This window comes from Papilio machaon, chromosome 12, assembly GCF_912999745.1.
Source record: "Papilio machaon chromosome 12, ilPapMach1.1, whole genome shotgun sequence".
Taxonomy (NCBI): domain Eukaryota; kingdom Metazoa; phylum Arthropoda; class Insecta; order Lepidoptera; family Papilionidae; genus Papilio; species Papilio machaon.
Window position 1 is genome coordinate 6,418,812 of NC_059997.1, and position 17,990 is coordinate 6,436,801.

At 31.4% G+C, this 17,990-nt stretch overlaps 1 protein-coding gene across 3 annotated transcripts in view; it reads right to left on the reverse strand.

Annotated features, from left to right (window-relative positions):
- The window catches only part of LOC106718341, a 75,428-nt gene that overhangs the window by 6,024 nt on the left and 51,414 nt on the right, over positions 1–17,990 (reverse strand). For 2 of the 3 annotated variants that reach the window (XM_014512406.2, XM_014512403.2), the window contains exon 1: positions 436–590. The exons of the other annotated variant lie outside the window; for it this stretch is intronic. In XM_014512406.2, coding sequence (XP_014367892.2) covers positions 436–498 — 63 coding nt within the window. In that variant the 5' untranslated portion in view covers positions 499–590. Of the gene's footprint in view, positions 1–435; positions 591–17,990 lie in introns of those variants that run through there. 3 annotated transcript variants of the gene reach the window in all.

Below are 17,990 nucleotides of genomic sequence, written 5' to 3' on the forward strand. Positions count from 1 at the left end.
GAATTATATAGATAAGTAGGTAAATTAAAACACAGGTATATTTACTTTAAAATAGCTCCACTAATAATATTGTCACCTTGCTGTATACAACATACTCAAGGACGGTTTTTTGGCTTCGTATCAAACATCTGTAGCTGTGGTTTTTATTTTCTTTGTTTATTCGGTGTTGACCTATTCGCTGCGTAACGAGTTGATAAAGGGGTCGCCGGTTCAAAGCCATAGCATGTGGTAGATAATTATTCGATCTCTATATTATTAAATATAATTCTATAAAAAAAATAGCTTCGTTAACATTCAATTCTACAGTTTTATTGTTTCTTCTCATTTAAATATAATATTTTGTTATTGGGTTCTCTATAAAATAAACTAATAGAGAAGAAATACACAAATACCACATTTGATTATAGATATTATGTGAAACAATATAAAACTTACAGGTAGAAACGATGAAAAATAATTATTAGCAGCCCGTTCGGAAACTGCGAGCACAGCAACCATTATAATTTTTAACAAACAACGCACTCACATTCGATATTAGAAAATTTGGTTTTTCACGTTTTGAATTCCACTATTTTCATCACTTAACGAAATAACTAATTACATTACACTTATTTTTAACTAGTTTTTTTCTTATAATTAATTGTTTTATTTGTGATATAATAATTATTTCAAATAATCATTTTTTTATCACTTATCACTTAATTTTTAAAGATTTTTTGTTTTAAATTAAAGACGCCAAACGCCAGCGCTCGCGTCATTCGCTCTCCGAACGACGACTTGTGATTATTTCAGACTGGACTATAGATACATGCCAGCATACCTCTGCATATATTTCTTCGCCACCGCGTCGCGTCGGTGCGATGCTCCACAAATCTATTTATTTATAGTCAAAATGTATTATTTATTTTCTATTCGAATGCAATTTTCGCTCGGCATCGCCGGGAATCCTGAGCATCTATCTAATTTATGGCATTCGATGGGCTTCGTTCAGTAACATTAGCTAAAATAAGCCCGTGATTTAGTAGCCTTAATAGACAGGACGTATTTGTCATGTTAGAAAATTCCCTTCAAGTAATTAATTGGTCAGTAAAGAAATATTCAATTGTGAAATCAAAAACTTTCTGAGTAGCGTGGAATTAGTTTTGTTATTATTATATGATCAGTAAAATTAGAATTATCATCACTTATTACATCTTACCACAGATATAAAATGATGACTACTATATTTATATCGGTGTGGGAGAAGATATAGTGTTTTGTAATACGCAAATATTCTTAACCTGAATATTTCTAACACATCGAAATAGAATATTTACAGATAAAATTATTAGATAAAAATTCACAAAAATTTAGATTTCAGAATTTAATATTTGGTTTACTTTAAAACAATAAAGTTAGCAAAATTAGGTAAAATATCTAATTAAAAAAATACAGACACGTGTCGTTAAACGAGACTTAAAACCAAGGCCGTTTTTTTTTTTAAAATCCTTAAGGTCAATGTTATATTTTACAATAAAACAAAAGACTGAAACTGACTCTTCTATCTGATATCTTACTGGTAAAATAAGACTTGACGTCTTTGTATGTACTTAGTAAAAGATCAAAGTTATCCTGAACATGAAAAACGTTATATTTTTATAAATTAATATTTAATCTTATATATTTCTTTAAAATGTATATTTATTTAATTTATAAATACATTTATAGACAATTTGACAATCTATAGATACTACTGGAAGCCTAATAAATATCAATTTCATTAATTTCTTTCATATCTTTGGAGGAAAAAAAAAGAATCAGTGTGAACTCCGATTTATTGGACTGATCTATTTTTCTCGCGAGCAGAAACGAACGCTCGACGTCTGTTTAGATTAACAGAGTATTAATGGAATATTTGGAACTAATTTAGTGTTATAAGTCTCATTCATGTTTCAAACATCGTAACGTACGGCAAATTATTATTTTCAACAAATCGATGGCATCTACGAATAAGGACCAATGTGCAAACTGACAACTTTTCAGGAAAGGCTCTCAATGTTTCAATCATATATGAAAATAGGCCTTTTTAATTCAGCAAAAAATAACATTAACACCTGAAAATGTCTATTTTGTTTAGTGCATGTTGTTGACTGAACTAAGAGGTAGCTTTTAACAAAAAAAAGTAAAAATAATCAATTTGTTACTTTGGCCCTTATACATAAAATGTATCGAAATAGGTACGTCAATTAATAAAATACAGCCTAATTTAATGTACTCCTGTGTTCAGGGTAAGAATAGGATTATAATTATATGTGCACATCGCAATAGGAGACGCAACTAATAAATCCTAGCATTAGGGTCCAGTCACACCGACCTACTCGCAAATATAATTGAGCTACACGATCGGAACTAGGTTTAGTCTTATTTTGCACATCTTTTATTATTTCAAAGTAAAACCTTGTGTCAATCGTATAAAGCTCATTTTTATTTGCGATAAAAATCCTCTTTTTAGTCGGTCAAATGTAGTAAAAACTATCATACTATCTTTCCACAGTACCTTATTAGTCTGATCAATTTAGACCAAAAAATGAGAGTGAAGTTACATAAGTCCCAATAAGCTGAATTTAAGTGAAATTATAAAAAACATAATTATAAACAATGTCTAGAAGTTCCCCATCATTCCTCATCTTGAATAAAATATTTTCCATACAAGGGAATGATGGGGAACTTCTAGACAAAGTTTATAATTATGTTTTGAACAATTTCACTGAATTTCAGCTTATTGGGACTTTATGTAACTTCGAATGTCTAAATTGACCGGACTATATTGTGACATCGTGTTTTATAATATATAGTTAACGCAACCAAGTTACGTGGACAGCCTTGGCGGTGACAGAAATAGATGATAGTGATGAGTGACACATTTCATTTACTCTGCCCTCTAAAAGATCTCAAATCACACAGATAATGTTATACAATTTCTAAAAAAATATAAACATAGATTGAAATTTGATGAATCTGTGTCAGCATTAGCATAGAATACATGGTGTTTGAAATAAATTTCAGAACGACAGAGAATTAATTAAACCGATAGAAAAGGGATTGATTTTGTTTATGGAAAATTCCGTAATTATTGATTACTAGATGTCGACCGCGACTCCGTCCGCGCGGAATTAAATAAAAACTTGATAAGTAGCCTAGTAGTTTTAGTCTGTCCCTGCATCGCTGAGCTGGCTCTCTTTTGCCACACTTTGTGCTTTGTATGTGTGTTTTTTCTTTTTTGAATTTATATATACATTTTTATATGTGGCAATTAATATTTTTTTTCTTTCTTTCTTTCCTATTTGTTCTTCCAGACTATGTTCAACATCTTTGTCAAATTTTATCAAGATCCGTTGAGTCGTTTCGGAGATACCTTGTAACAAACATCCATCATCCATCCAAACATCCGCTTTTATAATATTAGTAAGATTTTTTAGTAGTATAAAATAAATTAATATCCTCTTTTTGAAGCATTTCGTTTTATTTAACTCGATAGTCTTGATACAGATGCCGGCATCTAAATTAATGTGACGTCCGACAGGAGTGACGTTGCGTCGATGTGACGTTTGACTAAGTATGGACATCCGTCGGAGCACGCGTTTTATTAATTGCTCTCCAATCCGTCCGTATACTACGGGAGATATTTTGGTACAAGAGGAACCTGCGTTATGGTGTCAAGATTTATTTTATGTTGACTTGCTTGTTTTAAATTTGCTAACAGATTAGTGCTTGCTTAAATTAGATAATGGTGTCAGATCCGTCGTTCCATGTTCATGAAGATTTTGATTTAATTTAATTTTCTGCTTCTAGAAAATATCGACTATTGTTACTAAAAAGTGTATGACACACTGAGGTAAGAATAACTTGTTTATATGTCAATAAAACATACTGAAATTTATAAAAAAACGATCGTGCATAGTATATACAAAAGATCAAACACCGATCGTTCTTATTTAGTTCTTTTGTGTTTGTCTTTAGTTATAAATACCATATCGTAAATCATATTTCTTTGTAAGAAAAGAGGAAAGGATAAAAACGTTCGTGAGATATAACAAAAAGAATGTACGCAGGGAACTTGCTTAAAATATCACCAAGAGTTTATAACGGCTTTTGTTTGAGATGTGAAACAATAAAAACTGAACACTGAACAGTTCTATAAATTGAGTTTATAAATTTACGCTTTGTTGTGTGTTTTCATGAACGGATGTACGTAATGGACCATAGTAACCTTGAATACAACTCATGTACATAATATGCTAAATTTAAGATTTTTTCATAATTCTTCAGAGACATTTAGTTCGTTGAAATTTAATTTGTGAAGAAGGCAGATTGTTCTAAATATATTAGAATAATTGATTCCATTATACTATACTACGTTGCTTTAAACCTTAAGATAAACAATAATAGATCGATTAACGAGTTTGGCCGTTAACCTTTTGTCTTGAAATCTCAACGCAAACTGACAAAGTGTCCACCGAAAAGAACGATGCATTTGTCGGTGTTTACAATTTTTTCATAATCATTCCGCGCTTTAAAATATATATCCAAAAGATGACTCAACTGGAGATAGAATTAAAAAACCTTTTATGATACACTAGCTTTTACCCGCGACTACGTCCGCGCGGAATAAAAAAAAATGCACACAAGATAAAAAGTTCCTATGTCCGTCTCCTAGTTCTAAGCTACCTCCCCATCAATTTTCAGCTAAATCAGTTCGACCGATCTTGACTTATAAATAGTGCAACTAACACGACTTTCTTTTATATAGATTTGCAAAACCATCTCTGATATTTTTTGGTTTGTATCTATTCTTGATTCGTGTGTTTCTGAATCTTAACACAAATACGGTTGTCGGATTAACATGTCTGGAACAGGCTGTTGGACGGTCTCCAAATCCTTTTATGTGCAGTTAATCTACATTTAGACGACTAATAATGTATGGATTCAGTACGAAAATTGATAATTTTAATGTAACGAACTATCTTAAACATAACATCCTCCTGTACTTTTCCCTGAGGAGGGTCGGCACAGTATTTACTATTACTCCGTACATCTCTATCAGACGTCACATCTGAATTCACTGTCTCTCTTACACACAATCTTCTACCTTTGTAGTCCCTTACTGCAGATTTTCATACTAATTCTACACTAAGTGCGACCACTTAACGTCCCACTCTTGTCTCACTTACTTGTTCTCTATTCGCTAAAGTAAGGGATACATTTTAATTTATAGCAGCCTATTCGAAGTTTCGTATGTTTTCCATTACATTAAAATGTAATGCTAACTTCGTAGCACTAACGCAAGGCGGGAATGAAAATTTCTGGGAGGTCCGTAGTGCTTCATGAATGTCAAATGGAGCTGTATTTTTATTTATTTACGGCTACTGTTTAATTTAAAACTGGTAGTAACTCTAAAAGGACGAGTTGATTAATAATGAATATTATATTTGTTGTTACAAAATCCTACTTCTTACTAATATCTATAAATGTGAAAGTATGGATAAATGTTACAAGGTAAGTCAAAAACGTAATTATGTAAGATAACGTAATGTGGAGAAGTTCCTAAACCTATTTTTATTAAAAATATATTCTTTGATTATAAATTATGGAATTTCGAACAGTCGAAAACCACTTGATATAAGTTTTAACTTCGACAGAAACTGGATAAACCTTTGTTCCAATCAAAGGCAATCGCCTATTTCCCCCAAAACAACCCTCATTGCGAGCTTTTATACAAGGGTTCACTGGATTTGATCGGACTATCGAACAGTAATACAATTTCAAGTTTATGCATTTCCTATACAATGATGTAACTTTAATAAATTGATATAGTAAATTCTAATAAAATATATATTTTTTTATATAGCGATATTTCATTAAAAAGTTTTTATTACATATAATATAAAGCTACAGTCAAAATCTGTTATAACGACATCGAAGGGACTACTCATATTGAGTCGTAAAAACCGATAGTTGTAACAACCGGTGACAGGTATTAATAGGAAAGATATGTATATAACATTCAGCCAGGACCTTTGATTATGGTCAATTTAACCGGTATGTTGTTCTAAACGATGTCACCATAAACGGTTTTGACTGTATTTCCTTAATTTGAATAATGTCGGGATTTATTATTTAAAAAAAAAACATATTGTTCGTCCTAAGCTTTATTAATGTACGAGGTACGTTTCTCCGAATGAAAAGAAGATAAAAGCCTCACCATGTTACTGTTACCGATCGATCATGATAAAGGCACGTTTGCAATTTGTCTAGAAAAATGATTGTGCTAGAATACATTGAAAAATTACATGTTTTACTACGACACTTTGCAAACGTGACACATCGTGACGTTAAATATTTCCCACTTACCTAGGCTACTAACAAACGGCCGGTATTCACAGTTGTTCGGTGACATTACCACACCGTCTTTTATTTACAATCTAATTAGATTGAAATGGGGCGTTAAATCTTAACGTAATTTAATTTTGGCGACGTGACTGGTAAATGGTATGTTGAGGTAACGGATGATCGGAGCTGGAAGAATATAGATTAAGGAAATCGAATTTGAGGCGAACTCGAATTAGTTTTATTACCTTACTTACCAAGTTACTTCACTCAGAGTTTCCTTAGACTAGATAGTATATGAAATGTACAATAAGGGACTCCCTTAGTAGCTAAATTTATAAACAGACAGTAAATACTGCACCATACATTTTCTTTCACCATTTATTCATTATGATACAAAATTCAATAACACCTTTCTGAAATGTTGAAGGAGCAAATGGCGTTGAAATATGCATCGAATAATCTTACAGACAGTTAAATATGAATACGTCGCAATAACAGTAAGGGTGAGATCGAGTAGGGAGGAATTTAAAATGCATTAACTTCGCACATACGCGTGGAAAATTTATAGCCTCACAATTCGCAAAGGAAAAAGATAAAGAGGTTTGCTTACCGCATTGTCTTGAGTAATGTAATTTAATTGAACGAAGGTTGTAAATCTTAGAGTAATCTAATTTAGGAATACTGCTACCCCTATTATTAGGGTAGAAGTGGGAATTAGGTTTTTTTTTTTAATAAATGAAGGTTGATCAAATCTATCTAAGCAAGTCTGGTTTTGAATTTTTAAACATTCAGGAATTTTAAAAACTGTTTACTTCTCTGTTTTTTTTTCACATTTAGTTAATAAGCCTTCCAGCTGTACATTTGCAGTCCTGGCAGCATATTCGCAAAGAAATCTTTAATTTTTGCTACAGACAAAGCTAACATTTACTTCTTTAATTCGCCCCTTGTTTTCTTTGTTTTTAAATATAAAACGACCTATAGTATCTCCTACGTTGTTTGCTCGTTTTCTAATATTTCAATTTATCACTTTTAATGCTATTGGGGTAACATAGATTGTAATAACAATTGTAATTTTTTGTAACAAGATTTTAAAAACATTTGTTAATTTAATTTTTACGTCGTTTGTAATTTTTGTATAATATCTAAAATAAAGTACTAAAAATCAAAACAAATATTGGTTTTCAGACAGTTCTGTTTACATTAAGTTATTTGTATAAATAGTTTGAGAAAATAGTTAAATAAAAAAAAATATATTGAGCGTCGTAATATTAAAATGTATAAAAAAGACAAACACGAAAAGTTACCTATGATAGGAACATACTGGAACGAAATAAAATATCCGTTCAGACTGCCACTTATAATTTAATTATGTTAAAGAAAATATGACATTGTGTCATGTTTCAATACGAACAACTTTACATTCAAACCAACCAACAACAGTTTAGCACTCGTGTCAATCATATCTTAGCAAACGAGTTCACTTTATATGGAAATAGAAATTCAATTTTATACATTATGATAATGATAATAAGAAATCGACATGTTTTTTGCCAAAATTCATGAGGAAAAAATACTCTAATGTATGTCTATTAATCTTAAATCGAAAGCAGATTGCATAAAAATATATTGTCATAAAATTACACCTACAATTATAACATAACATCAACCCTTGTCACGAATCTCAAAAACAGTTCAAAATATTTTGTAAAATACTAGTTTTAGAAATTTTTCAGAGAATATATTATTTTGTGAAGCTGCAGTATAAAAAATTTCAAATGAAAGAATAGCCTCTTTTATGGATGTGAAAATTAAAAAAAATAGTAAGAAAACTGAGAAAAAGCTTTGCTTTCTGATTTTGAAACAAAAGAAGGAAGGAATAAACTAACTCTGATACAAAAATGCCTGATCACAAGGTGGAAAAAGGCAGAAATAACATTCGGGTTGTACACATACCGCTTTAGATATGGATACTGCTATGGATACGGATATAGATCTATGGATATAATCCTTTCGCGTTGCTCTGGATGCAATTAGTGCGGACTGGCAGTTTTCATGTACATTTTGCTAGTGTATACCAGTGTTTTTATTTCTTTTTCGTTTAAAATCCCAGAGTTGATGAAGCGATGCTAGGAATTTAACCCCGTAAAATTTGACCTAAAAATGTTTCTAATTAAAAATGTCGATGTTTTTTTTTTGAAATCCAAAATGAACTCAACGCATTTTCATTAGTAATAAAGAATTAAACTTTAAAAAACGAAATATGTTGACCAAATTACTTACTGCTACAGCCGTAATAATTACTTTCGAGTCTCATAATTTACATACCTGTAAAGAAAAACATTTTTTTTTCTATATATTACGTTAGTCATTTTAAAGTATTTTTTGCAAACATTACTAACTCTAACTACTAAACTGATTTTCAGAAAAAATCACCTAATGTATAAAGAAAATATATAAGTATATAACTAACGAAGAAGTTCAACTTATATAAAAGTAAAACGATAAAAATTCATCATAAGTATGTGCCGTGATAAAGTAGGGAAAAGGATTGGTAAAAAACCAATTCCATATTTTACATAAACGGCATACGCGGGGGCAATACTTTCATGTCTGGGAGGGAGGTGTTTTTTATCTGCATTGGAAACACGGGCGCAATATTCCTGCCTTGATATATTGCGAAAGAAATACACAACGGTTTAATTCATCTGACTGGAACTCGGTCACATTTCTGTCTTATTTATTTAACGTATTTAATATTCAAAAACGTCTTTCATTTGATTTGATCATTGGATGTTAAATTTTTATTAACTTATAAAATTATGCTAGTGATAAGAAGATACGCTTGATTTACTTGAAATTATATTCCACGTGAGCTACGACAAATAAATTTGGAATTTAGTTTTTTTTTTAAACATTTAGTTCATATTTGTCCGACTACCGATTCTTGATGCTAGTCTTTTAATTAATTTAATCAAAATGAAGACAGCTAAAGCAAATACAAAAGTCTATTGAATAATCTTGCAATCTAGTAAAAGCTATATTTGTTTCAGCTGAAAAAGGCAATACGGAAGCGTTTTGTTTCAGTAGTAAAAAAAGGTTTTGTAATCGTACATTTGTATGTATCCTACACAAACAGGTCGACTCGTTACAGCTGTTATGGAGATCTGATGCTCCCTTGTGAAAGTACTTGGTGTTCTCAGTACAAAAGTCAGGCGCTGTTAATATAGGCAAAATTGACACAACGTGTCTTCTGAAGGTTAATTTTATGCTCTATTTAAATAGAAAATTATTGTAGAAAAAGTATTAACTTTTTGTCCAGTGTTTTTTATTTATTACCGGTCACGATTGAAGTTATCAAAAAAAAACTGTATTGAATTTTTGTGATTTTTATATCTATTGTGGTAGTTTTTAGTTATTGAAACGTGTTCCTTGAGAACTTCAAAATACCTTCTTAGCTTCTTAACAGGGTCACTTGGCCGTGTTTCTAGACCAGCGTCTCAAAACATAACTTTATAAGAAGTCTGTTATGCACTTGGCCATGTCCTCGTTGCTTACGACATTGCACTCATTAATGTCATGAAAATGTACTTTTATAACGTAGTAAGAACATTTATGTAATTTTATATAATGTTTTCTCTGAAATACGTTTTTAATTTAACTATAAATATGCTATTTCAAGGTATATAATGTACAGAATGAATGCCTCTTTTAATAAAATTATGTTCGTTGTTAATTTGAGATTAATAAATGAATAAAAATACATGCAAATTATTATTTGTTTACACTCTACCAACTAATTACCTAAAGCGTGTGTCGAATAGCTTGAATATATCTTTTTATCTAGTTTATTTATAAAAGAGTTTATTTTTCCATCAATAATCAAGATTTTTTTTAGATAATGAGGTAGCAATGTAGTCTACTATACTCTCGAGAATAAATCTATCAATCTTTATTACCGAGACCCATTTTTATCCAAGTATTAACCAGTAATTAGATTTATGAAAGTTCTAAGTAAAACCAACTCATATATAGTGATTAATTGTTATCAGGTGTACAAGTACAGAGGTTTGTAATAAATAATGAGCATAATTGGATCAAGGCATGCATTACAGATTGATGAATAGATTATTTATTTATTTATTTATTAACTATATACCTATAAAGTATTAACGCGTTACCGACATCAAAAAGAGGAGGTTCTCAATTTCGGTTAAGCACTTGATTTGCAATCTGTAGGTCCTGGGTTCGAATCCCACCATATATCAATGTGTTGTCGATTTATATAATATGTACATTTACCCTACATTATTACGGTGAAGGAAAACATCGTGATGCATCTTGCACATATGTGAGAAGAAATTCAATGATATGTGTAAAGTCCAACCAGCAAGCGGCAAGCGTGGTTGACTATGGCCTAGTCACCTCTAACTTAGGGTAGGCTTCGAGCCCTTTGGTTGGGACGTATAGTGAGCTGGTGATGATGATGTTTTTAACGAGCATCCTGTATTAAACAATTACTTTAAAAGTCATTAAACATTTGAATTGCACATAATGTAATTTCTAGTCAAATAATCACGATTTATCGTTTTAAATTAGGAATTAATTTTTTCAAATTTTTTTACCATGATGGTACTTAATGTATGTCGCATTATAAAACATATAAAAATCACTTTCTCTTGTTATTATTCGCAATACAATATTTATGTATAGTAAATAAAAACATGTTTGTCAAGTTAAAACAAAACACTTTATGACGCGTGCGAATCGACTTCTACGCCACATAAAGACAGAATCATTCATGCACGAACGTTTCTTTATTGTGGGAACGTGTTATAATTGCATCTTTTTCTTCTTCTTCTTATTGAAGATAAATTGAATCTTTGATAATCGCAATACGTAAGAGTACTTTCTATATGTTGTCAGATCAGATTTATTTTACAATTTTTACATATTACTAGCTGTCGCCCGCGACTCCGTCCGCGCGCAGTTAAAAAATGGGGGGGGGGGGTATGAAAAATAGATGTTGGCCGATTCTCAGACCTACTGAATATGCTCACAAAATTTCATGAGAATCGGTCAAGCCGTTTCGGAGGAGTACGGGAACGAAAACTGTGACACGAGAATTTTATATATTACATAAGGTGGTAAAAGAGCGTTAGCGAAGAGACCGTTGCCCATAAACATCCACAATTGTAGATGGCTTGGCCTACCTTTAATCTACGGAGCAGGAGACGTAAAAGAGTATATTTTCCTTTCCTATAATCGCCGTCCTTCATCCTTAAAAGAAAAGGGTTAGAAGGTACAGAGGAGTAAAATTCGGCCTCCACACTCATTGTAATTATAAACCACATCTGGTCAAGTGGTATTGATTAACCATGCGGCAAACCTCCATACTGTATTACCTCCACGGTAATTACTACCTTGTTTGTAGTTCAAGGAGTATTCGTAGTTAATTTTGGGTTAATTTTGCCTTACAAGTTACAAGGCAAGTAATTTCGAGAAAATTAAGGAATCGTTACGTATATTGTGGCAAAAAGTGCAAATTTACCTTTTTCTCTGTATGTTAGAACCGTATAAACTTCCCTTTTTTTTTTTTTCTATGCTTTCATGCTATCACGGTCTAAGGTATTCTTTTTGTAGGATATAGATTATGTATTAGAGACCAAAGTAAATGTATTCTGTCGAAAATTTGAACGTCATTTGATAATCCGATTATATTTTTCCACGCTTAAGTGAAGTGCGTTATATTTTTTTTAAATATCACTATTTGTCTACGAATCTTGTAGTTTTTATTGTATGTACAAGTTCTGATTTTAAAAAAAAATATTACATACTCTCATACCTCGAATTCTCTTTGAAAAAAAACAGACAACAGTATGTTTTTTGTTGTTTTTTTTTGACAACTTTATGTTTTAAACGAATGTTTCGCTAGTGGAAACTCACTAAGAACTGCACAATATGTATGAATCTCGTCCAAAGAGCGAAGTGGAGTGTCTAACGAGGTATTGTTTCAGTAACACAATGACGCGGAGGTTGCGCGATGCTACTCTACTGTCTTTTAAATTATCAATTGTATTAAGCGTTTTTCACCTTAACCGTATTATTATTTCGCAAACTTTAAAATAAACAACTAATACAAGTTATTAACACTAAGGATCTCGTTAAACCTGCCTCGTCGGAGAGTCGGCTGCGGAAGGCTGAGGACCGCATACTGTGGAAGGCATGACTTATGTCCAGCAGTGGGGAGAGAAAGGCTAACGATGATGTTGATGATGATCTCCTTAGTAACCAAGTACCTATGAATATTTGATGAAATAGTCTGTCATATATATATAGTCTGTTTACATACATATTTGATGTGAAAGTTTAAATGAATGGATGGATGTTTGTTAGAAGGTATCTTAGGAACGTCTTAACGGATCTTAATAAAATTTAGCAAAGATGTAGAACATAGTCTGGAAGAACATATAGGCTACTTATTAAGTTTTTTTTATTTCAAAGCTAGTTTACTATATCTATCGAAGCGATTCTTAAATGGTTTATATTTATTGGAGTGCACCGCACACAGTGACCCAGTATGCGCGGGACGCTTAACCTATTCCAATAAAGAACTCAAGCGTTTCACTAAATATTAATTATTAAAACAAGTAATAAAACAACTGTATTTTTGGCGTTAAATAAATCTACAAAATTTTCCGTAAGTGCATTACTCTTTAAATATCTATTCTCCCGTTTTCAGCAGATTTTTAAGTCGTGTGCAAATTGGAATTTCTAAAATGACAATGTTCAACAATTCCGCACGTACACATCTTGGTATATTTGTACACAATCATCTGAAGAAAGTATGTAAAAGTAATTATCGTTGATAACTCATTATTTATACCTATTCTTTCATGTCAGTCAGGCGACCATCTAAAACTATGTTAAATTATACAAAAAACATGTCATCAATTACTTAACAAGTCACAAAGTATTGATGTACATTCCAAATGTAGTTACAAGTTTATTACAGTCGTTCGTACATGAGGAAGGGACTCGAGTCCCTTGTGACAGTTTCACACGATATCAGAACAGTGAAGCAGAGTAATATACAGTGTAGTACTACAGTTGAATACACAACTACTGTAAAAAAGTACTGTACTGATTGGGCGTTGTTCGTTCAAACGGTAGTACTGTACAGATACTAGATTTTTATACTACTGTCGGAAAGTAATGTGATTTTGAGAGGGCTTTTTGACTTTTGTAAAGTTCTTTGTTCTACTGATCTGCTTATCTTCCCTATGGTAGGGTAGCATATATTATAAGCGTGTAAGCAGTACGAAAGGTGACGAATGATGACGTACCATATAAAAATGATTGTAAGTGAAACGAGCGACGTGTTATTACTGTAAAGATATGACCACATTAGATGTAATGCGGTCCTAAGGAATTACTATGAATAATTCACGTTTTAATATCGAAAGTGCTTTTTACCTCGCCCCATTCGGGTTTTATTTTAATACAATACTTTCTTTTATAAATTGTGTGTTTGTTGTATCTACTTATGTTGGAAAAATATCTTATTTAAAAGCTTATAAGTAGTGACAAACTGTATTCACAATTTATAATATTTAGAAACCTATTTAAAAATACTGTTTTTTATTGCGTTAAGACAGGAAGCTTAGGAAAAGAATAAAATGCGGTGTAAAAATAATAAAATTAATTAAAACTCTCTGGAAAATGTTTGTAATCTCTATTTCGTACATTATTTTTTCATTTAAATTTATTATAATTAAGTTAACAATCACAGTAAGTAGAGTTCACTGAAATTGGAGGCAAAAAAAACAACAAAGTGTAAGCTAAAAGCGTCAGTTACGGCACAAAGCTTTTGTCCGAAACATCCACACGAGGTTAACGCACCGACAAACAACTTCCACGTAATTGAATTTAGAAATATACACCCGTACTTATACGTGAAGAAATGAGAAAAAAGAATGGAAAGGAAGAGCACTAAAGGTAGTTCTTTATAGAAAAATTTTTGCTTGTTAAGACCATAACCTTAAAAAAACTAAGAAAGTGTTTCAATTACATTTATGTCAATTATACATCTTACTAATATTATAAATGCGAATGTTTAGATGGACAGTGATTGGATGTTTGATAGAAGATATTTCCAGAATGGCTACCGGGATCTAACTGAAATTTGATGTAGATGTAGAACATAGTCTGGAAGAACAGATAGGCTACTTATTAAGTTTTTTTAATTCCACGCGGACGGAGTCGCGAGCAACAGCTAGTAACTACATAAACGTAGATCGTCTAGGAAGCCTCACAATGAATCGTTGCAAACGTTTGCATACCGTAATACATATAATGAGATAATTTTCATTCCGTCTCAGTATAACTTCTAAGTATTTTCTTAGAGACATATGCCTATTTCAAAAATAATTAAAAACAAACTATAATTACTACTCTTTGTTGCTTTGACCGCCTTGATTCTTGAATTCAATTTCTTAGAGCCTGTAGTAAACACGCTTATTTTAAGAACACTTTAATGAAGAGTTTTATAACAAAGTAATATTTAGTAAACATGCGTTATTAAACCGCTAAGCTATAAGTTATTTTTACTCAAACTCACGATCAACGTTAGTAAGTCTTTGTTTGGTCTCGGACTTCCGTAGGGGAGTATTATGGAGACGGATAGAAATTCACTTAATATTTTGTGTCTACAAAACGTTACGTAGAAATTGAAAATTTTTCCAACTCTTTGTCATGCATTGTTTTGTTGTTTTCTAATTTAAATTTTCTCTAAAATTCATGCGACGTTCAACAACCTTAAAATATCAATACGAGTATGTACAAGTAATATTCCAATTGCGTACCTCTTTTAAGGAATAATAGACTGTACGATGGCAAAATCAAAGACCTATTTACCTTTTAGACTAAATGCAAAAGTATACATAACTCCAGTTCACTAGACATTTTCTGAGATTTTCCTTGCTAATGCTATGATTAACACTATTATAACCTGCGCGAAATAAAAAAAAACTTAACAAGTAGCATATGTGTTTTTCCGGACTATATTCTACAACTGTGTCAAATTTCATCAAGATTCGTTGAGCTGTTCCGGAGATACCTTCAACCAAACATCCATCCATCTAAACCTTCGTATTTATAATATTAGTAAGATGTATGAATAGATTTTAATGATTAAAATTAAACTAGAAAGCATTATATCTCAGAGTGTGTCAGTAAAGGCGAGAGTAGTGCAATTAATTTCGATGTAGGCGGTAAATACTGGAGTAATTAAATTTAGACGCAAACTCGACGGGTGTAAGCTCGGTAACATGATGCGTAATATTACCTACAACATTTTGTAAAATAATTTATCTGTGATATAGAGCAGGTTTGTTTAATTACTATAAGAATACATAAACAACTATATTTGACTTATACTGCGAAGAGTTATTTAATGTAACGAAATAATCGTGTACGTTTAAACATATGTATATCGAATTTACAAGAATTTATTTTAACTCAAAATAACTAAAAAAATAATAGTAACCAAATTTCATCGAGATCCATGCAGACGTTCTGGAGATACCTTGTAACAAACATCAATCCATCCATCCATCTAAATATTTATAATTTTTTGCATTTATAATATTAGTAAGATTACGTCAACTTATTCATAAGAACACTACGTGAGGTATACCTGGAATCTGAGGTTATTGGAAAATTGGCAAAGAAGATTTAATGGAATCTGACAATCTGACAGATATTCGAAGTCAGCATATTCTGCAAATTTAATAAAGGAAAATGAGAAACCTTTGATTCAAATGTATGTTAAATATTTGAACTTTTACTTTATTGTGTACCAAATTCTGGTATTTGTGTCTTCAGTATTATTAGATTCTATTGATAAAACGACAAAAACAAAGAAAAAATCAGGTTAATCCTATCGAAGTTAACAAATAAATAAACAAAACTTGTAATGTTTTCCTAATGTAAACAGCGCCAGGATGTTTCTTATTTCCCCTCACGTAGTTCGGAAATCAACGTTAAGTCGTAGTCAGCCGCAAACTTACAATGTTATACACTTGTCCATAGAAATAACACGCAACTTTTGACACATAAGAGCTCTTTAGTAATAAAATAATGTTACTTTATTACTCAATAATGTATCTTTAAAACAAATTATCACAGAATCAACTATTTAGGCTTTATACCTATACTAGCTGTCGCTCAACACTTTGTCCGCGCGGAAATAAAAAGAAACTACTTAACGAGTAGCGTATGTGTTCTTCTAGACTATGTTCTACATATGTGCCAAATTTCATTAAGATCCGTTGAGCCGTTCCGGTGGTACATTCAAACAAACATCCATCCATTCATCTAAATGTTAAAATTTATCACTATAGCGTAAATATTTCGTAAAGATTTTCGCACAAATATAGTGATAAGACACTGAGTAATAAAAATACATGTCATAATAATGACAATTTTGATAAAAGCTGTTAATTGTGTGGAGAGGACTTAACTCTACATGCATCCTGTCACTTCGTTATCAGTCATTAGTAAGGTCAATGTACGATATGAAGCTTAAAGTTCAAATATGTTGTTTACAGAACTAGTAGTTACAGTTTTTTTTTTAATAATTGTTATTACAAATCTTTGTTTTTTAGGTTCAAAAAAGTGGCGACTGGTCTTTATTTAGATGCATTAGGATATGTAAATCAATGATCATACATTTTTTTATTTGTTATTCTGTCCCTTATTACAATCCTTAGGCAATGTTCTCGTTTTTAGGCTATTAGTTTAAGAGTCGCGAAAAAAAAATTCTAACACACATCTCGGTTTTGCAAGCTTTAATGTGTAGCTTTGCTTTAACCAGTGGTAGTGCTGTTTTAAATTACTCTCCTAGAGCCACTTTCATCTACTTTAACACACGTCTAGCGTTCACACTGGACCTACATATGCCCTGTAGGGTGACCATATTAAACACATTTTATTAAAAATATAAAAAATGTCATTATTTTTTGTATAGACTAACTATAGATTTAAACACTAATTTAACAGTAATAAAAAGAAAACCATGAGTTCTGTTATTTTGTGCAAATACAAAAATGCTTAACATAGAAAGTGTTATACTTTCTATTTTAACTACAGGCTGGAAGCTCTAATGCAATAATTGAAACAAATCGTCTCAACTGCATGCAAGTCATTTTCGAATATTTTTCTTTTTAGGATCATAGCACTATACCTTTTCGACGGCATTTTATAAGACAAAATGTTACCAAATGGTATCCAAGGATAGATAAGGTGTAAAATTTTTGCGAAATAATCAAACTCACAACATTACAGGTAACTTCATTCTATTCTAAAGGACTGAAGAAAAGAAATAAAAAGATATACTTAATGCAACTCTAATATAATTTGAACTTATGTTATTCCCAGGATAATTTATGCAAAAAGAAAGGCATTGTTACCCGAACTGCGTCTAATGACGATAAATTCTCGACGCGTGCAAGTTGGCAGTTCTAAATAAAATACATTAGAATTTCACAGTTAATACCACGATATGTTTATTCTAGAACGTTTTGTAACAGGCCATAAAGAAATCCGCAGCGGTATTTACATTT